This window comes from Astatotilapia calliptera, chromosome 13 (assembly GCF_900246225.1).
Source record: "Astatotilapia calliptera chromosome 13, fAstCal1.2, whole genome shotgun sequence".
In the NCBI taxonomy this organism is placed as follows: Eukaryota; Metazoa; Chordata; class Actinopteri; order Cichliformes; family Cichlidae; genus Astatotilapia; species Astatotilapia calliptera.
In genome coordinates this window covers 4,704,548-4,725,929 of record NC_039314.1, presented here as the reverse complement: position 1 = coordinate 4,725,929, position 21,382 = coordinate 4,704,548, and the positions used below count along the sequence as shown (strand labels likewise).

At 41.5% G+C, this 21,382-nt stretch overlaps 3 protein-coding genes across 3 annotated transcripts in view; 1 reads left to right on the top strand and 2 right to left on the bottom strand.

Moving 5' to 3' along the window:
- Positions 1 to 3,310: 3,310 nt before the first annotated feature.
- pwwp2b (PWWP domain containing 2B) lies at positions 3,311 to 11,888 on the bottom strand. Its single transcript, XM_026190056.1, has 3 exons — positions 11,290 to 11,888; positions 7,393 to 9,121; positions 3,311 to 4,325 (listed from the first exon to the last, which is right to left on the bottom strand). The coding sequence occupies exons 1-2, from the start codon at positions 11,427 to 11,429 to the stop codon at positions 7,393 to 7,395; spliced, it is 1,869 nt and encodes a 622-aa protein (XP_026045841.1). The 5' UTR covers positions 11,430 to 11,888; the 3' UTR covers positions 3,311 to 4,325.
- LOC113034903 (leucine-rich repeat-containing protein 27) lies at positions 11,475 to 20,082 on the bottom strand. The gene is made up of 12 exons (XM_026190061.1): positions 19,868 to 20,082; positions 19,426 to 19,721; positions 19,176 to 19,306; positions 18,691 to 18,749; positions 18,048 to 18,200; positions 17,078 to 17,273; positions 13,999 to 14,139; positions 13,801 to 13,906; positions 13,224 to 13,303; positions 12,627 to 12,747; positions 12,313 to 12,538; positions 11,475 to 11,535 (listed from the first exon to the last, which is right to left on the bottom strand). The coding sequence occupies exons 2-11, from the start codon at positions 19,636 to 19,638 to the stop codon at positions 12,425 to 12,427; spliced, it is 1,314 nt and encodes a 437-aa protein (XP_026045846.1). The 5' UTR covers positions 19,639 to 19,721; positions 19,868 to 20,082; the 3' UTR covers positions 11,475 to 11,535; positions 12,313 to 12,424.
- stk32c (serine/threonine kinase 32C) overlaps positions 19,605 to 21,382 on the top strand; it is a 107,822-nt gene continuing 106,044 nt past the window's right edge. The window contains exon 1 of the mRNA XM_026190058.1: positions 19,605 to 19,667. The gene's annotated coding sequence lies outside the window, so the exon portion shown is untranslated. The remainder of the gene's footprint in view (positions 19,668 to 21,382) is intronic.

Below are 21,382 nucleotides of genomic sequence, written 5' to 3'. Positions count from 1 at the left end.
GCCTAATGATGTGTTCCTTCACTTGCATCAGTAAAAAGCAACCAAATAGTTCTACACTGGTAATCAACTGAACTGAATCACCTTTACCTGCTGACTTTAGAATAAAAATAATGGGTGGATGGGTCATGAAACCTCTTGTTAGTCCAATTACTTTTATAATAATTCTCTCAAACCATTTTGCCTGATTTAAAATCCATTTCTTGTTATTTTTTTAAACAAAAAACAAATAGAATAAACTTTTAATTTTCCAAATAGCAATGGACCTAACCGTATGTTCATTAAGAAATGTTGCAATATACATTTTCTATAAAATATATTACAAAGGTAAATGGACTGTTCATTGTCAGGTGAGACTGACATCAACTTTTAAATATGGAGCTGAGAGAGGGGTCTCTAAAACTCACAAATTACCAAATATTGGTTTGATTTTCACAATGCCTCAAAAAAAAATAAAATAAAAACCCCTCATCTATCACCAGCAGCCAACTGGGTCAGTGCATGTGGGACTGACCAACATCCCCCAACAGGATATGATGCATTACTTTGTGATTTTTAGAGTTACAAATACAAACGGGGTAGTGGACTGTGGTCGATATGATAAAGTAATTCAAATGTCCATTAACTGTATATTTAAAGGAACAGGTACGAGTCAAAATCCTGGTCAAAAGCAGATCTGTGGGACTCTGTCAGGCACTTGTGCAATTTTCCGTCTCGTGGCAGCTAATGACCTTTAACACCCATCAGTCTGCTTCTTGAATTGAAGTTTCATACCTCCCACCATTTTTTTCTGGCCTCTTCTTGTTCAGTCAGTGAGTTTACTTGGAGGGTGCTTAGGTCCCGGGGAATAGAGTTATGAAATGTTTGGCAATAGACACAGCAAGTTTAGAGGTATGAAATAAGAGCAGGCGTGGGGGGGAAGGGACATGTACAGCTGATCCTCTATAGTAAAATGATCTGATCAGGAGATAGGCTGGTCAATGTGAGGTGACCCGCCCGCACTAGTTATGCAACAAACATACTTAAATCCTCCTATTTATGACATGGAGGCTCTAAATTAAACAGGCATCATATGATAATAACTGAGGAGGGCAGACAGGAAGGAAGACTGAGGACAGCGCAGAGAGAGCCCATCAATAAGACAGTGTTTCAAGTTTAACCATCCAGGCATTACATGTCTTTCCACTCAAACCTTACACAAGCCTCAGTTTATTTTCAGGGGTTTGAACGGGTTTGAAATTACTCCTATGTTACGCGAGGAGAAAAACAAGAACAAACCAAAGGCTGTAAAACCAATTTTAGCAGCGCAAGGTGTTGCCAAACCTGAGCAGAGACCACAGAGGAATCTACAGATAGGCTGTCGAGTTCCAACCTGAAACAGAACTGAGGCCTTGTTGAGGCTGACAGCTCAGAAATATTAAGAGCAGCAGCTGGACATAGATGTAGTTATGAATCTTCTGATTTCACACAATGTCAAGCTATTCTTTGAAACATGTAAATCTGACACACTGAACAATGGATGCCAGGGGATAGAAGCCATAACCCATCCATCCACTTACTTCTGCTTCCTATTCACTGTATACTGGTTACAGTTGTGCTGATGAATATATTACTATATAGAACAGAAGCAATACATTCACCTTTTGCCCTTCACATACCAGCAGTATATGCACCATGAAAGGTCATATAGGAACTGTGTTGATTAGTCATTACTTATTAAATGTATTCTTAATTTTCAGACTGCTGCAAAATTTCAACTTTGCTGAACTAAATGAATAAACTGCACAGTTCCTTCAACCCACAAAACTGAGCTTTAAAGGAAAAGATCAAATTACTAGCAGGCCTCTCAGGAGGTGTGAAATTGGACGAAAGAACATGACGGAAACCCGCTGGTTCTGTTTAATACGTGTTAAGACAAATCATCGATTCTGCTTTTCATAATAAGGAAATCCGCGTGAACCCTGTGAACCCTCACGCGTGAATATTGAAATTTAGTCTCTGCCTCTGTGCACGTTTAACTTCATCGGTGCAGTTTTGGACTCCACTTTGTAACAAACTGAAAGCAAATCATTTTATAAATCAATAAAAACTTAAAACACTTTTATTGAACTTTGTGTTTTTTCCTCGAGACAACAAGTTGGTTGATGCACACTGGATTTGAGCCAGCTTAAAACAAAACAAAACAACAACAACAAAGGACTGAAATATAGGACCAATCCCGCGAGATATAAAAAGACTCTAGCATCCGACTTAACAAGAGTCACACACTTTCCCACAAAACACTTATCAGATCAAGGGAATTTTGTCTAAACTTTCAAGCCTCAAGCTGAAATAACTCTGATAATATTGCTACAATATCATCAGACGTCACTCCTGCACTTCTGAAGTCAATTAATGGACTGCAATAACATGAGGTACCACAAAAACAGGAGCCCTTTTGATCATCAATGACAAAGTGACAAGTATTGCTTGTATATTTTATTTTATGTACAGTACATGTAAAAAAAAAAAAAAAAAAAAAGTAGCTAATATTATTGACCAACGTGGGCAACAGTAGACAGCCATGTTGCTCATATGTGGGGAAAAATCCTGTCGACCACTTCCCCTCTCAGGCATACGTACGTATAGACTCTTAAACTGTAAGGCTGCCTGGGACCTAGCTGCGCTTGACTACAAACCGTCAAACTGCAGATTATCAAAAAAAAAGAAAGAAAGAAGAGTGCATTAAACTGCTCCCCTTTAAAAATACGCTTCGCTGACAGCAAGCCTCGATGGGAACGAACAGTTTCCAGGCGGACAGAAAGCAGACGGACCGGTCTGCTGAGTGTGACTGCGCGCAACTTTAAGTTACGTTTTTAAACACCGACAGGGCTGCCTCGCCTTTCCCTCCCTTCCCCTCTAAATCCAACTGTGCTGCTTTCAACACAAAAGGTCACTAAAGGTCAGCGGCGCAGTCTGTCTGCTTTTGCCTGATGTCTCAATATAACTGCTCCAACTAGTAGCAAGCAGGTTTTTTTCCTTTTATCTTCAGCACACTCAGCAGTTGAATTCACAGTATTCTTACAGCATGTTATTTTTTCTTCTTCTCCCAAAGTCACTCATAAAGCTTTAACTGATAATGCATAGGGGACTTCTGACGCGCTTGTTCGTCCATGTTTATCCAGTGGATAATGTTAAAACATGGAGAATTTTTTTTGTAGTGAGAGAGAAACGCACCCAAGTCAAAATGCGAGAATACAGTGTACACAACCATCTGTGTCTGGTGTCCCCGAAATTGTACGACTAAAAAGACAAAAAAAAAAAAAAAAAAAAAAAAAAAGTTGTTTTGTATCTCCAAGGCCATGGATAGTCAACCACAAAGACTTTTGAATTCCCCTGCAGCCTAACAGGGCTGTATCTCGCAATAGTGTTTCAGACAGTGAGCTTACAGCAGGCCACCAAGGTACAGATAAAGTGCTTTTTTTTTTCTTAAACGTGACACTTTTAAATAATTAATAATGGTTCTCAGGGAAAAAAAACAAACAAAAAAAACAAAAGCGTTGGGAGGGGTAGAGTACGCCGACATGACACTCGTAACGTTAGAAAATGAAATGGAAAAGAGACACGACATGAATCAGGAGAGGAACAGAGTTCAGTATAAATACATCCACAAATCCAACTAATGTCGCGGAAGGCTACGAGGATGAAACACTGTGATCGCTAGCTGGAAACAGTCACTACTGTCTCTGGATGGAGCTGTTCACATTTTCAGAGGAAAAGAGGTTTTGGGGTAAGACTTTTTTTCCTTTTTAAACTTGTGTCCGAGGGATGAAGGAGGAAGAGGAGGGGGAGCCTTCTTGGCTGGAGGAGGGGAACCTTGGAGCCAAACGACGACGGCGGCAAGGCCCGCGATAATGACAGCAGCAGATTGGGAGGTTTTTGCGAGACTGTAGTAGAAAGGGTGAACTTACTGGATCATAATAAAACATTACAGACAATAAATACATTCAGGTCCTTGTAGTGTTGTTATTCGGCTCTATTGAAATATGATTAAATCTAGGAAAGGAAAAAAAAAAAAAAAAAAAAAAAAAAAGGAGGAATAGTTTATAGTTCAAAGAAGACCATGAGATGCCAGGCCTTTATATTTTTTGCTCCCTTATCCGGTCTCAAGAACACTCCACCTTGGCGGCCATTTTCCACCAGCCTTGTGAGAAAAAAGAAAATAAAATAAAAAATGAGAGGGCGTATAAATAGTAGCCGTGGCAACCACACGTACTCCCTCCTGGGTCTTGATGACATAGTCTGAGAATTCAGAAAAACCTCGGAGACTTGTCTTCAGTCCTCAGGCTCTATGCAAAAAAAGAGAGAGAGGCAAAAGGGGGATAGACAATGAGCAAACAAGGCAGGTCATGCATCCGGTGCAGGTCATTTTTAACTGAGTCTGCAAGAATCAGCAGTGCGTTTGGTGTTGTGCTCAACATGTTATATCAGTCATGTGAAACCTCTGTGTAGCTGACAGAGGAAGAAAAACGCTTCCTTTATGAGGTCTGGAAAAGGCACCAAATATAGGCTTGCCTTAACCCCTTACTGTTTATCCTCTGCTATAACCAATTCCCTCTTGGCTGCTGTGCTCGTAACAGAGTAAACAGTGGGGTTGGAAATGGTCTGTTTGCCCCTTCTATCACTCAGAGACAATATTTAACATTTGAGTGTATGTTGAGAAACCTGCTGCTTGGCTACCCAGGCTAGGTCACCACACTTGGACGACAACAAAATAAGAGATGACTTTAAAAAAAAGAAACAACTTATGGTCATGCACTCTGATTGCTTGAATTGAAGCAGTACAGCCTGATGCGAGTCCTTTTCTGAAATGAGCCTTTTAAACAAACCATCCCTGTTGACAGGCAGCCGCACAGCCTGTGCCTTCATTAGAGCTTGTGTTAATGTTTGCTCTGCTGCCTCAAACACAGCACCTGTTTCAGGACGTGAATGCAGCGAGGCTGGCACGACACAGCTCAAAGTGTTTGGTACTAGAGCGGGTTGGAGCACAAGCTCTTTTTCTTTTAGCTCAGCATTCTGCCCTAAAGTTTAACATGCTCATCAAATTACAGGTTTCACAGATATTTGAGGGAAGAGCTGGTGAATACAGCCGGAGAGGCACAGGGAATATTTAACAATTGTCATTGCACGTGTACTACAAAATTGTGGGGCTCTATACTAACTGCTCCAGCATAAAATATAAAGGAATAAATAGCAAACAGGAGAAATATATACAATCAAGAGGGACACAATTGAAATAAATTAAAAACATACACTTTTAGCTTGGCTGTATATTCTTTCTGGTGTGTGCGCTTTTTTTTGGGGGGGGGGGGGGGGGGGTGTCAAATCATAGAATCAATGCAAATATCAAAGTTACTCAATTTCTAATAGTTTAAGAAAGAAAAGGTTCATATTAAAAAAAACAAAACAAAACAGAAAATGCGAAAAACTGAGAAACGTGCCGACTTACTGTCAATCAACTGACTCATGCATGCAGCCCGTATTGTGTCTGCACAGCCAACATTTCTACACTGGCAGCTCTTGCTCATCTGCACCAGCTCTGTGCTGTAATTTGTTCTTGCTGAGTCAGACTTGTTTCTCATAGTCAATCATTGTGATTAAAACTACCAGTTGGGCCACTGATGACTAGACCGAGTTTTTTTTTGTCATCTAAAAAAATAAAATACAATCTAAAATACAAGCAGCCAGTTGGTGTTGGTCCGTGTGTTTGTGTGGGCCTTGTTTTTTTGTTTTGTTTTTTTGTGGGGGAGCACACAACGACAACACCAACTGGCTGCTTGTATTATCTTCTTAGGTTCACTTAAAGCATTTCCTTCATCTACCATGTAGACATTGTTTGAAAAAAATGCAGGTGATCGGTAACGATTTCTATAATATTCTATGTTTATAGTAGAGCTGGGCGATAGAACGATAACGATATGTATCGCGATATAACTTTTACTTGATAGAGAAATTAAGCTATCGCGATAGACCTCGCCGCTCTTGTCCTCTTAAGAAAAAAGAAAAAAAAAAGGTCAGCCAATCCAAATTAAGTAGCGCAGAGCCGAACCAATCACAGCCGCAGCGTCACGTCGCGTGACTTGTTACGTACAGCACAAGTGCCAAGCCGCACGTGTGTTTGTTTGGGAAGCAGCCAGCGGGTAATGGAGCCAGCGCGTAATGGAGGAAATGAGTGTGCCGACTAGAAAAATCAACCGAGCGTGACCGAAGAGAAAACAGATGATGGTTCCAACGTCGGAGAGATTGTCGAACGGAAGAGCCATAGAAGTTCCGTAGTGTGAAGGTATTTTGGCTATTTCAAGTCTGACAAAAAACAGAGTAGCGTGCACTGTAAATTGTGCCGAAAGCAAGTCTGGAAATACAATAAACTGGAGCATGCGTCACACTGTGCGCCACGTTATTGTTTCGGTGAAATGAATTTCTACAATACTGTTAATTCTACTCTCTGCAGTGTTTAAATGCTTACATATACACACAGTTACTGTCCCTCCACACACACGACTCGGTTCTGCTTCTATGCCCCAGCTTTGTTTACTTTTTCCCACCGAGGCTTCTAGACTTCTGATTGGCCAACATTTCTGCACGGTTAGGAATCTAGCGCCACCTGCTGCTTTGGCATGTTCATAGCAGCGTTTTCCTTCATTTCTCCCTTTATGTGTGGACGGGATTATTTTTTAAAACGAAAACGGAAAATCTCTGTTTTCAAAAATACCCGTGTACGTGTGGACGTAGCCTCAGTCTCTGACTGGAAGCGCTAATTCGTCATTCAGCTTTTGTCAGACTAAAGTAACTGTTAAAACTGTTTGAAAAGCTCAGCTATACAACAAGGAGAGATTGAGAATTTCCTTTTAGTTCTCAGTTTATTTGATATTGACAAAAGTTAGTCAGTTTTGTCTGTTCTTCTGTAAAACAAACTAAGATTTATTTTTAGAATTAATATTTTGTTTCTAAGTGGAATTGACAATTTAGTAGTCTGTTTCGTTTGTTCTATTTTGAAACTTAAACGCTTTAGCGGCTGCCTTTTGTGTAGTTTGCAATATTTGCCTTTATTTATCTGAAAAAGTCTCATGTTCCTTAAGTACATCTACCCTGTTGAACTTATTATGGGAAATAAATACTTAAATAAAAACAAGCTGCTGATTATTTCACATTTTACTTGTGAGCAACGGCACATTTAAATCTTACAAATATAGTTATTTGGCTTATATCGTGATAGATATCGTTATCGCCTGAAACGAAAAAAACATATCGTGATATGAAAAAATCTCATATCGCCCAGCTCTAGTTTATAGTATACCCCTTTGCCCAACATAGTCATAGAAGTGATACAGGCACATGTAAGTGCTATGAACTCACCTACGTGTCGCAGTGAGAAAGCAGTGACGTAATCTCCGGGCTCATGTGACCCACGGCCTTGGCTGCCTCCAGGATAGCTCTCCGGTACATCCCTTTCTTCTTCCGGTTGAAGCGGGACCTGAAGAGCTCTCTGAAGGGCGACAGTTTGGCAACAGAAAGCTGGGAGGTTGTGGGTGAACCGAACCACGCCACCTTGGCTTGGGGCCACTGGGCCTCGCAACTGGCTGTCTCCTGCTTGCGAGTGCCGCTGATGCTCAGGACGCGTGCGGGCCACCAGGGGAAGCCGTGGATTTTCCCCCACACGATGTCACCCACCGCTATGGCGTGACCTTCTTCTGTCACACACTTTGTCATGCTGCGGGTGTGAAGCCGCACTGTGAGAGGCGGCACCGTCTTGCAGTCGTCCCGTGAAGGTACAGAAGATGAGGTTACAGAGAGGTCTTCACCAGGCGCCAGATCGCACAGCTCTGGTGAGGTGCCGTCCGAGCTGAAGGACTTTGACTCGTCCAGGCTGTCGCTACTGCACACCGACAAACTAGAAGAATCCGCTTTACGTTTACGGAAGTTAATGAGAAGGGTGAGGTCACTGTGGCCGCGATCCACCTCCTCACCTGAACTCCCTGACCACAATTCCAGAGAGTTCTTGCCTTCTCCTGAGTCTTCGGAGTGTGGGAGGCACGGCCCGGGCCCCCTAGGGCTCCGTCTCCTGGTGCCTCCAAGAAGTTCCGCATCATACTCAACCACGCTCTCCTCAGTGTCCCTCTGAGGGGGTCTCAAACGGATCTTTGGAGAAGGTGTGTCCTGACCTACATTTGCAAAAGGTCTTGTTAGTTTGAGTTTGGGAATGGACACAGTGAGGCCAGACCTTGTGGCATCTAGAATGTGCCGCTGTTCCTTGGTGGCATCAGAAGTTGCCTTGTCGTTTTCCCCCACGCCATTCTGCACCAGCTGTTTGGGGCAGAATGGTTTGACTGAACCGTGGACTCGCGCCGGGATCTTCATAACCTCCCCCTTGCCCTGTGGAGTGCTGTAGGAGATCTTTATGACGGGACTGTGTGGAATAACATCAGTTCCAGGGTACTTCTCCCCATCAGCCTCGCACCTTTTGTCCTTTCTGAGACGCTTACTATCAAGGCTGGTGCCATTTTCCCGTCTTTTAGTGTCCTTGGCTGTGACTGTGTCCTCTTTTCTTGACAACTTATTAGGAGTATCCTTGTCGTAGCCGTCATCGTCACTTTGTAGTGAATTTTCTTTTCTAGAGGTCTTGGTGTTGCTCATGCCATCTTTGCTGTCCTCGTCACTATTTAGCGTGTTCTTGCACTTTTCACACAGTACCTGCCGAGGCCGCAGACGGATAGTACTTATGGTCATACGGCCGGGCTCTCGCGTTCGCCTCTTCTTTCTCTTGATTGGTCGTGGAGGGGGTTGAGGTACCCATTGGCTGTAGGTGTGGCGCACCCATAAGGGCTGGGGGAAGGGGGCTCCTTCAAAATAAGGAGGATAAGGAGTCTGTCCAGCTGGCACTGGTGTGGGAACGGGGCAGGGTAGAGGAGGTGTAGGTATGCTGCTTTCAGGGAGAGTGTTTTCATCCTTTGGTCTGTGTGAAACCTGGCTGGGAGATTTGGAAACCGAGTCCTCGCTCAGAACTTCTTGGATTTCAGAAGCAGGTTTAGATTCTTGGCAGTCCCCGAGTTTTGTTGTGAAGTCTGGTAGACAAAATAGCCCGGTCCTAAAATAAACGAGAGAAAAAAGAAACAGTGTATAAATAGCTGTGGATCTTGTTAAGCTTTATACAGCAAAGATGATACAGTCGTGCTAAACCCTGAGAATTTTTACTTCAACAATCCCCTCCATTAGAACAATATGCCTCAACATGTGACACAACCTGAGGCAAGTAGGACAGCACTGAAACAATAAAAGAACAGCCAAAACTGTTCACATTGTCGAAAAAAAAACAAACATATATAACTAGTTTTGGTTTTACTTTGATGCGAGACATTGATGTCACTCTCCCTGTCACCTGGGTGCTGAAGGTTCTTAACATGTGGGGGTTGGGGTTTGTTGTGCAAGCAGACAGACAGTTATCTGTGCCTCAGCCTCAGGCCACAGAAGCAACAGTGCTGCTGAATTTTCCCTAAGTGATTTTTATGTGATTTTTGCGTGTGTGTGCGTGCTTTTTTTTTTTTTTTTTTTTTTATAAACACACTGGGATCAGCAAACATGTCCAGTGAGGTCCTAACTGCCAAGAAAGTCTTTGAGAGGTGGCTGGCAAGCAACAGTAACATAGCTGTGCTGCCTTAGTCAGGAGACAACAGACAAAGAGACTACAGGATGCCCGAGACCACCCCCTCCTCCCCAACATCTGACTGAACAAAAACAATCCCATGAATCACTCGGGATTCAGAGAGGTAGGGAAGGAGCCAGGAGATTTCAGTTTGTTTTTGCATCCGTGTCTACTTGGGGCTTATGTGCGGCAAGATTATTAATTAGTGCACATTTGGGGAGCCTGCTTTCCTCCCCAAGAGAAGTAGTTGGCAGGCATCTCCAAATAATAGTCTCCTGGTGAGGCTTGTTACTCTTAGCTTTAGGCTCCCATAACAAAATATGCGCCCCTATAGCTGTTGAATATCACTCTTTACTCTGATTGACGCAGCACAAACAAGGCTGTATGTAGTAGGGAACACACAGTAATAGTTAAGCGCAGTACAAGGACGCAGAATATGGCCAGGCATGATTCACCACACTGTTGTCTTTTCATGCTGTGGTGGAGATCTGTCAGAATGATAGGGCAAGACAATAAGATTAAAAAAAATAATGCAACAATCTGTTTGCATCGGACAATGACAGGAAGTGTATTGCCATGAGCTGAAAAGGAGGAATTAGTCAAATTTTGTCAGTGACAAGGCCTAAAATATAGGCCTATTTTAAGTTATTCCAAGGCCGACCTTTTCCCATTTGGGTGGGTTATTTTCAGTACAGCATGAGCTCTTGCACGAAAAACCATCTAAGCATACTAAGGGGAAAAGCTGGTCAGGTTCTGATTCTGCTCGTCTATAAATAGCCTAAAGCCAGTGGCTTTTAAGGTGCACAGCACCAGGAGGAACACAAGGCTTATACATGTGACACACAACAAGAGGGCCTGATAAGACATGACACTGGTACATGTCAAATTATACTTGTATGGTTCTCTTTTGAACAGACTGTGCTTTCTATCAATAGCCCCATTTTTTATGTTTTGCTTTGTCAGAGGCTAAGATGGACACAGATAAGACCAAAGCTTGATTTACCGAAAATGAGACACAGTTGTGATCATTCAAATGTATTTTAATAATTTTCTATTGTTTCTGCTAGTCAGAAATGACAGGTTATAATGTTGCTGCCTTTGAATAAATTTCAGCTTACTGTACTCAGACATTTGCCTACAAAACTAGTGCACATTCACATTTCTGTACAATTGCATGATAATAAAACAGATAAAAATAAATAGTGTGTAGCTAAGGCCTGGCTATTTTACTGGATTCGCTTTAGCTGCTCTTCCCTTGATTAGGCTAACAATAAGCTATAGCTGAACCCACTGACAGTAGATATTTTTCAACAGAAGTCACTAACAGTCTCTACAGGCTGGGCTAATGCCTTTATATAGTTTTCCTCCATCGTAAAATCGAGTATTTCGCCGTCTTATTATAGGCAAAAATGACATCACTTTAACATTAGCCGAGAAGCTAGCAGATAGCCACCTTGTCAGCTACAATAACCTGCAAGCCTTTTGTATAAAGGCCTAGGTCGCTAATAGTTAGCTTTGACTTAGCATCCAAGGTAAATTAGCCGTTAGCAGTATTTAGCAAATAATTTTTAGACGATAATATATAAAAGAAGTTTAGAAAAAATAGTGCTCACTTTTTGTTGCAATCGAGTAAAATCCCCGTGTAGATCCTTTCTCGATAGGTCAGCGTCACCACCAGTGTATCGTTAACTATTTGATCGATAGTGACAGGTACCCGAGAGCCGGCCCGCAGCTCCTCGGCCACAGCCTCCATGTTTCCCGGGGTGAGTTGTCCGGCTCGGCGGTGCTCGATCCCGGCCAAGGGAGCCACGGTCGCGTCGGCCAAAGATCCGTCTCCCCTTCGCTATTGGAGCAGGAGGCTACACCAGGGCATAAAATGACGCCATCACCCCCACCAAGTCAATTACAACAGTACTGCCACCGCTGACATCACGCTCTCTGTGCTACAGGAGCAGAAAATCTCTCAAGACAAGGCCTACCCTTTCTCTGTCTCACTTTGTACTGCTTGATGCCATTCATTACCCCGGCACTTTTCGCTTTTTTCCCCCCCTCTTTTAAACTCAGCAGCAGGTTTATGGCGTCCGTCTTCAAAACAAATACCACAATTACACATGAAAACTGAAAACGCATACAAGCATTTTAAAATAATATGTAATCAAAAATTAAAACTGATGATGACAAAAATGGCAATTAAATAATAATCACAAGATGCAGAGCCAGCTGACAACGATTATATATAATGTCACACACGCACACAAATAAATAAAACATTTAATGTGCTATTTGACAAAAACCTGCCACTTTAATGTATCTTGTTGTAAATTACATTAATGAGGATATTATTATCTATTTGGAGCTAAAAACGTCGAGTTCCCCTTTAAAATGATCTATTTTAAGACTGGCTTAATTTACTCTGCATGTAGGTAATACATGCCCGGTGAGCCAATAACGCTTTTTCTGAAAAGCTTATTTTGACACAATAAAGTATTTATTTTATGTAAGTTAAAGTTAACATGATTACTTTGCTTAGTGGAGAGAGCATCTTGCAGAAGTTAAAAGAAAAATAGAAACACACCAGCTGTGAACTGGAAACTTTCTAAACACTCCCTTGCCAAGTTAGGATTTGAAATGTTTACCTTATAGACTTGTGCAACACAATATGATTCAAAAGGATTTAGTCGCTTTATTGATTTATTTCCATATCAATTAAATATCACAAAAACTCAAACAGCAGGTGTGTAGTCTCTGTCACTTATCAAGGAAACCAGGCCAGGTGTCCCCAGTAAAGATCATGAAAGTTTTTTCAAGATCTCGTCCTTGAGTTCTCTTCCTCTCCAGGAGCTGCATCTGTAACTTCCTCATCTGTCAGTCAGAAAAGTGGAGTTTAGATCAATAATCTATATTAACCTATATAATGAGTTGCACAATGAATGGGAATTATACGTCAGACCTCTTCCACATCCTCCATCGCTGCTGCCATCTGCTCGCTTGTTGTGCCCCTGGGATTCCTGCACCTCTCCTGTATCTTCTCGGCACGGGCACAAATCTGCCGTTCCAGGTCCCGGGCCGATCTTTAGGGCCGTGCAGTTCAAAGGTCAAAATCTATATATACAACACTATACAGGTGTTTAAGTATTATAGCCTTTACAGATATAACCCAAAGGGTTACTTTCTCTGTTTCCTTGTATCAGTAAAAATAAAATAAGAAAAGTGGCACTGTCTTACCTGGTTTATCTGTTTTTGCAAAAACATAACATTGTTTAAAAGGAACAAAGAAATCTGCTTATGTTCTATAATGTGTGCAGTCTGTCTTTGTCCACTAGGTGTCTCTAGCTTTACATCTTTAGTAGCAGAACTCGCATCTGCTAAACCATGCAAAATGCCATTTAGTGGGTACTTGTGGAGTTCTCGTTAGGCTCATTGATGAGATGATTATAAGTTTAAACCACAAGTAGGACAAGTACTCTTCACAGAGACAAATGCAGTCACTGTTAAAGCTTAGAGGTATACTGGCAGAACTAACAGCAGACCCAGAGCTTGTCATTACCTGTCCCCTTCACACCTGCCAGATGTCCGAGGAGCACCACTGCTGTCCTCAAAACCAGGTTTTGAATCTACTTCTGCTTCCTGAAACAGGGTAAGGAAGTACTTGTTACATTTACCTGTGAAGCGATACAACTCTTGCAATGCATCATACAAAGATGTAGCCTGTGGCTGCACTGTGTTCAGTTAAAAAAAAGAAAAAAGACTTTTTTCCTTTACAATAAATTTTCCCTTATGTCGGGCTGATCCCATGCAAACATAATGGGCACCCTTTCTCCACTATATATATATGTATGAAAATGGAGCTGAAAGTCAAATGATAGATTTATAATGTGTCTCCCTGTGTATATCAGCACTGATGGCTCCTCCAGCATGCTCCATTACCGCCAGTGGAAACTGTTGCTGTCTCATCACCACCATGGTGGTGCTACTGTCTGAAAACCCATTCACTCACATCAAAATGATTCATTTAATGGCAATATATCTATGCCTCTCTCCTTTAACCAGTGTGTCAGAGGTGGTGCTCTAGTGCCCTCTGGTGGTGGGCAGGATGACAGCTGAAAACCCAAGCACACACAAACCTCACGCCTTTTTTGTCTTTCATGCTTCTTCTCTTTGTGCTCAGACATTTTCTTGTCTTGTGAGATTCTGGCTTGTGTGCAGCACTTCTGAAGAGACACTTGGCTTCTACAGGAGAGTCAGATAACAATACACTCTGTAACAGATCAGAGACAAAAAACCCAAAACAACTCTTGTTCTCCAGGCCGAAATCTGCTCACTTTCTCTTCTGCTCGAGAATAGCCTTCTTCTCGTGCAACTCCTTCATTGCAGCCTGCTTCCTTTCCTCTGGCCTCTTCCAAGGAGGCGAGTCAAAAAGGGGGAGCTGGGGAATCATGCCGGCCTTGGTGGCTGTCTTTTTTCTGAAGAATAAATTCAAACAAACTGCTTCATATTTATGGCTCGTCTGAGCTCTGGGCTCTCAGCTTAGATTTTTATCACCTGGTTTCCTCCACAGAGAATGATATTAAAAAGTTGTTTTGCCATAATTTTACAAAGCACACGGCCACAAACTCTGCCCTCCACTCCACGGAGGGTCAAGGAGTAAAATAATGTTATAATGGTAACTGAGATTAAGTGATTATTAAAGATGCTCTCAGTTTTACAGCAGTTGCTCCCTTAAAGCCTCAACTTCACATTAGTTTTCCAGCTCAACTGTTTCCAAAGTCTATGAATAATCTCGTTAAAAAAAAAACCTCAGTATTGACCATAATAATTCAGATTTAAATTTTACCTTTGATAATTGAGTAGTTGAAAATGACTTGGCCCCAACAGATATTTGCTATCTGGGTACATTATACAAAAACAAAGGTACAATTAATTAGATGCATGAAGTTTTAAAATCTCAATGAAAATATTTAACAAATGCATGTCCAATGCATATGTTTCATCCCTCTTATGAAACAACAGTGTGACATTTTGCATGTGTTTAGTTTCTAGTGTATGGAGTTGGAGGGAAATATCAATACTCCTGTCTTATTTGACAATTAAATTGAACCCTGGTATGTTTTATTAAACTGTTTAAGTGGTAGATGTTCATTTTAAACATGGCCAAATTTTCAAATAATGAGGTCAGTGCATATGTAATTCATTCCTGTGAACCAGACTGTTCTGAACAATCTGTTTCAGGATGTTTTTCTACTCTGATGTCATTGAGTGGGCATGGCTGTTTTTGGGGAGCAGCCAATTAGAAGAAAAGGGAGGGAGAAGAGAGCTAAAAAAGTTTTGTTTTCAGAGGATAAACTAAGATAAACAAGGATTACTTTGAGTTGCGAATGATAAAAGGCTACTTGAGTTCAGTCTGAGAATAAACATAGAAAGAGAAATGTGCCTAATGGATTCATTACATGGATACATGGATGAACACATCAGCCAGTTAACATCAGGAGTAGTATAAAGACTGGAAACAGCTAAGTTAGCAATGTCCTGCACTAATACATGGAGCAGCAGGACCAAAGTCCACTAGTTATCATGTTATATCTGTTTAAAAACTATAGCGTAATGAGACAATAAGCTATTTTACAAGCCGGTTGTATGTGACTATTATCGTGCAACCAGAGAAGAATGCAGAAGGTTATAGGGCTTAAGAGCCAAGAGAGACATCTCTGAAACCTATCCCAGCTTTCAAGAGGCATGGTGCTCCCTGGACAGAGTATATGACTTCTACAGAACTAATCCAAGAGATATTTAAGAGTAAATAACCAGAAAAATGTGAATTTCTATCAATTAGTTCATGAGCTAATTGTGGAAGGCCGAGATTTAAACCTTTGGAGAGAACCATTGTGATTCCGTCTGTTTCTTGCTCTTTGCTAGAAGAAACTCTCTGTTGGCTCTAGCCTCATAGGTAATTTACAAATCTTACACAGGTACCGACCTTCTCTGCTAACTCTTTGAAAAAAATAAATAAATAAGCACATACAATGCACCCAGAAAGATTTACAGCCTTGTTCAACATGTTTTCATGTTACAGCCTTATTCCAAAATTAATTTAATTCATTTTCCACCTCAACATTCTACATACAATACTCCATATGACAAAGTGAAAAACATTTTCTTCAAATTCTTGCGAATGTATTAAAAATAAAAAACCCCACACAAATATAACATGCACTTAAGTATTCACAGGCTTTGCCATGACAGTCAACATCGAGCTCAGGTGCACCCTGTTTACACTGCTCATCTGTCAGATGCTTCTACAGCTGGAGTCCACCTGTGGTAAATTCAGTTGTCTGGACATGATTTGGAAAGGCACACACCTGTCTGTGCAAGGTCCCATAACTGACAGTGCATGTCAAAGCACAAACCAAGCCATACCCAGTACCAGGGAACTGTCTATAGGCCAAGACGGCATTGTATTGAGGTACAGATGTGGGGAAGGGTCCATAAAAATGTGCTCAGCATTGAAGGTTCCAGTGAGAATAGTTGCCTACATCATCTGTAAATGGAAGGTTTGGAACCACCAGGACTCTTCCTAGAGCTGGCCACCTGACCAATCTGAGCTATCAGGGTAGAAGAGCCTTAGTCAGGGAGGCTACTCTGACAGAGCTCCTCAGTAAAAGGCACATGACAGCCCACTTGGAGTTTGCTGAAAGGCACATGAAGGACTCTCAGACCAAGAGAAACAAAACAACAACTGGTACTGAACTCTTTGGCCTCAATGTCAAACATGATTTCTAGAGGAAACCAGGCAGTGATCATCAACTGGCCAATACCATCCCTACAGTGACGTGTGGTCGTGGCAGCATCGTGCTGCAGGAATGTTTTTCAGCATCAGAATATGGGAGACTAGTCAGGGACAAGGGAAAGATGAATGCAGTAATCTACAGAGACATCCTTGAAGACAACCTGGGGGCGAAGGTTCATCTTCCATGAGGACAACGAACCTAAGCACAGAGCCAAGATAACAAAGGACCACTTCAGGACCATTCCTTAAGTGCCTTTGAGTGGCCAAGCCACAGACCAAACTCAAACCTGATTGAACATCTTTATAGCAATCTGAAAATGACTGTGCACTGACGCTCCCCATCCAACCTGATCCACTCTGATCGAGCCTAAGAGAGTGCAAAGAATAATGGGGGAAACTTCCCAAAAATAGGTGTACCAAGCTTTCAGCATCATACTCAAAAAGACTTGAGGATGTAATCACTACAAAAGGTGCTTCAACAAAGTTTTGAGAAAAGTCTGGTAATACTTATTTACATTTTCATTTCTTCATTTTAAATAAATTTGCAAGAATTTCAAGCACATTTTTTCTCTGTGTCATTATGGGGCATTTTTTCCCACCCAAACATCTTTTCTTACCTCCTGCCAGAAAGGAGAAGTTTGGGGTTTAGGTTTTTATCACGTTGTGGTATTGAGCCCAGCTCAGCTCTGTCCAGTAGGATCAACTGATGCTTGAGTTCCTTGAACCTCTGCAGCTCCTCCACATCCCCTGACTCTTCCTGCTCCTCCATACCCCTCAGCTCTAACAGCTGGAGTTTCTCCACTGCTGGCAACTCTAGGAATGAAACAACAATGGCAGCTACTAGTGCGGTGTGGGGGCAACAGATACTGCAACATTCGATACTGTCTGCAGCTGCAGTGGCTGGCAGGAGGCATTTAAGAAGCTAATTCACACAGGTAAATCCACTCCTTTAAATATCTGTGTGGAATGTGGAGGAGAATGTAACCAACAAATTTTTACTCATTTTATAGTAAAGTAACTTCTAACAAGAATAAATGTTCAGTTTTAACACAGCTAAAGGTGGATAACAATACAGCGTGGAAATTCAAACCCACTACACTCCTTCTCTTGGCCAATTAAATGAGAAGAGATTTACATCTGAAACTCGGGACCCTATCTTTGTTAATAACCTTGTAAGCAGGGAGATAAATAATTTGATTGAGGGTTCTGTCTCTGCTTATTGTGCAGTAGCAGCAGCCTCTCCTGTTTCAGCCTTCTCACAGTGATTATCTCCAGACAGGGCTTAGTGACAGAGAGCTCCTGATTAGAGCCAACAGGTTATCGATCATTTCCATCGGGCTAAAAATATTACAGAGCTGGAACAGTGAAAAGGGAGGAGGCGCATGATGGTGGTGGTGGTGGTGGTGGGGAGTCGGCTGAGCTGCACGCGCCGTCTCCAAGGGAACAGGAGTCACACTAGAGAAGCGGTACCAGGGCAAGGAGCTATTTTTGTGAACGCGCTGTCCTGCCTTTGACAAAAAGAGCAGATGGCTAGGATGCACGTGCATGCTGCTTGTGTTGTTCAAAGGTAAAGTGCCTTTGACTCACCTGGAGGGTTCTTCCTTGTGCTGACTGGCCGGTGAGCCAGAGCACTCCTCAGGTACTGGAGGATGGACTGGAGTCCCTGCTGCACAATCTCTTGTGGAGGAAAGTGGATTGGGCAGTCCCTTAGGTTCAGACCTTTGAGGCTAATCACATTTCCTGCAAAAAGGCAAATAATGACTCATTCATAAAGACGTACACTGAATAATGAAGAGGCTTACATTACTCATAATGTACCAGCTACCTGTTAAAAGAGATCCATTATGTGTGTCTTTATTTTCTGTCATGTCCATGAATTTTTATGTCCATGAATTTTTATGTTCATTGAAATACTTATTCTTTGAGTGTAAGTGGACGATAACACGCCCCAAAACAAACAAACAAACAAAAAAACTGTTTATTTAGGACAAATGATCAACAAAGAGCTGTTCAGTGACCCAGTGTAAAATAAATAATGATTACTTTGAACTGTGAATCATGCAAAACGACACTAGTGGAGTCCAAGGAATTAAACTGCGTAGCTTTAAACAAGCAAAACAGGTCCCCTTTAAAATCCTGTAGTTACTGCATACATGTAATTCACATGTCAATATGTATAACTTCCTTTCTGAAAATTACAACTTTTTTTTGATAAGGAGGGACCACTCACCCAGTTCAGGTGGAAGTTCAGAGATAGGATTCCCTTCTAAGAGCAGTGTTTTCAAGCACCTACATCCATAAAAAGACAGATTATGAACTGTTTGAAGGGGTTAGGCCTTCGTCAGAAAGCATCTTTGCTCTTAAACTTGAATACACGGACAGGAGGAAAGTGTACAGGCCACTCTACAGTCATATTGTATAAATATCCTGAAATGCTTTTTAGGGCCTGGGAATCTCATTTCGCTACATTTAGATTTACAACTGTAGCACTTGTGTGCTTATCATAAAGTGTTCAACTTATGTTAATAGCTTTGAAATGTTAACAGTGATCAGAAAATGTTCTAAAACATGACATTCTTATAGTCCCATAGAGGCCTATGCCTTGGTTTAAGAGTAAATTGTAAGATCAAAGTTGTCCAGATAAGTTCAAATGAACACGTGCACATTAGACTGGTCTATATTTTTTTTTGTTTTTTTAAATGTTGCATACAGTACCTGTGCAAGCCAATTTCAGGTGGGAGTGACTCAATTAGGTTTTTCCTGAGATCTAACCACAGTAGGTTGGGCAAGCTGATAAACACGGAGCCTGGAATACTGCATATCTGGTTGCCTTCAAGACTCAAATACTGAAGATGACAGAGGGAGCAGTTAGTAATGATGCAGTGGTAGAAACGTTTTTTCTTCTGCTTGAAAGCCACTGGAGCATACATCATGTAGCTGGTGTGTGTTTAGAGTCCACACTGACCTTTAGCTTGCTATTTCTCAAAGGACTGTCTGGAACATGTTTCAGCTGAGATCTGCTCAGACATAGCGTCTCTGTTGAATAACATTCAGCGGGCTCCTGTGGATCGGCATCCTCGGGAGGAGTGCGGGGGATCGGCGCTCTGACAACACTGCTCCCAAAGACAAAGCTAAGCTGCGCACCAGGAAGCTCAGCCTCCTTCTCCGGGGAAGTCATTGCACAAAGGAGGCCGAGACGCTTTACTGGTATACTCAAAATACACGAGTGTCTTTTTGGCAGAGAAATTTCTTGTTGTTTGTCTGTAAAAGACAAAACCGTCAAAGTTTTAAATAAATGAAGAGACGTCGTCTAACTTGGGTACGAGCTAACTAACTAACTAACTAACTAACTAAAGGACAACATTAGCCCACCATTATGTAACTGTTCAATAACTGTGTTAGCTTACCTGCTATTTCAGCACTACTACCAATGTGAACACGGCTCAGTGTTATCTAAAAACAAACACTTTATAGGTCGGAAAAAACTACGAAACTGAAAAATGTTATGCTAACTTTTAGACACGTCTCGCGACCTGACGCTGTAACCATAGCAACGTGGTCAACACAAGCTGGCAGCTGTCCACGTGCAAAACAAGAACAAGGCGACTAACTTGATATTTCTTCAGTAAAATTTTTGTATATATTTTTAAGTTAAATGTTTATATACTTTATTATATGCAGAGAAAAAAAGAAGAGCAAATGATCTAATGTGCACACTGTGTAGATAACGTGTTAATCCCGTTCCACAGTCAGTGAACCGACTCCACCCATCCATTTTCTAATGAGATTGTGGAATAATTCACTGAGGTTCATTTGGGCGGCAGGATAAACACGGCTTCCCTCTGTTGTGAACGCGAGCCGGGAAGCCTCCACTCTGTCCTGAGCCATCCTGGCTTTACGTCCACACACCGCTCCTAATGTATTGATTTGCACGACAGTCCGTGATACAGAGTTACGTCGACTATACTCACTAGCCAACAACTGTCACACTACTCTCGCAAGAGTCAAGTTAGTGAGGATACTAATTAGTAGTTTCCGGTTATTGCTTTCAATATAAAAGTCTAATGGACAAGCGGCAAAAATCAAGTGGTATCCCATTATTAACGTATAAATAAAATTTTTTTATCGAGATTTTGTTCAGTAGGCTACTTTTGATGGCCATTGTGACACATTTACCTACACTTGCGATCTAAATTTGCTGAGTCGAACTGGATGAATAATTTTTATGTATTAATGCCACTTCAGTTTCTGTATGCAATTTAAAATCTCAAATTAGAGGGATTTGACACTACCATTACTACATTATTATTCTGGCTAATTATAATAAACTACATAAAAGAAAAAATGGGTGTGAAAATGTGTTTATCTCAAATAAAAGTAGAAACTTAACCCCCGAAAAGAATAAAGATAAGTGAAATGATTTAATGTACTTAGAAATCTACCTAAATGAGATAACAAATGTATATTTGTGCTTATGTTTTTTTAGACTGGGAAAAAACAATAAAAATAAAAATAACGGAAAACAATTAAACTTACTTGAAAACTAACTGAAACTAATTCCAATTTAAAAGAAAAAATAAAACACTAAATTAAAACAAAATAAGTGAGGATTATAAAACCATAAATACATCGTCTAATAATTTTGAGGCGATTGAAAAGTCCTTTTGAGCTTTTATTTTTTACAGTTAACTGACTCACTTCCGGTTAGGGCTTCTCCAACTGAGTCCCTCTCCGCGTAGTCTGTACTCTTCAAGCCCCATCAAACACGAGTCCGTCGGTCTGGCTGCGCAAGGCAACTGAACACTACGAGCACCGAGTGGTTATTCCAGCCCAAACCTCCAACTTAGCAAACAGTGTTAGCTCTAAATATCATCCCTGTCCGTCGGTAAGCGCTGCACTTTGCTTTCCGCTTCCTTCTGAGG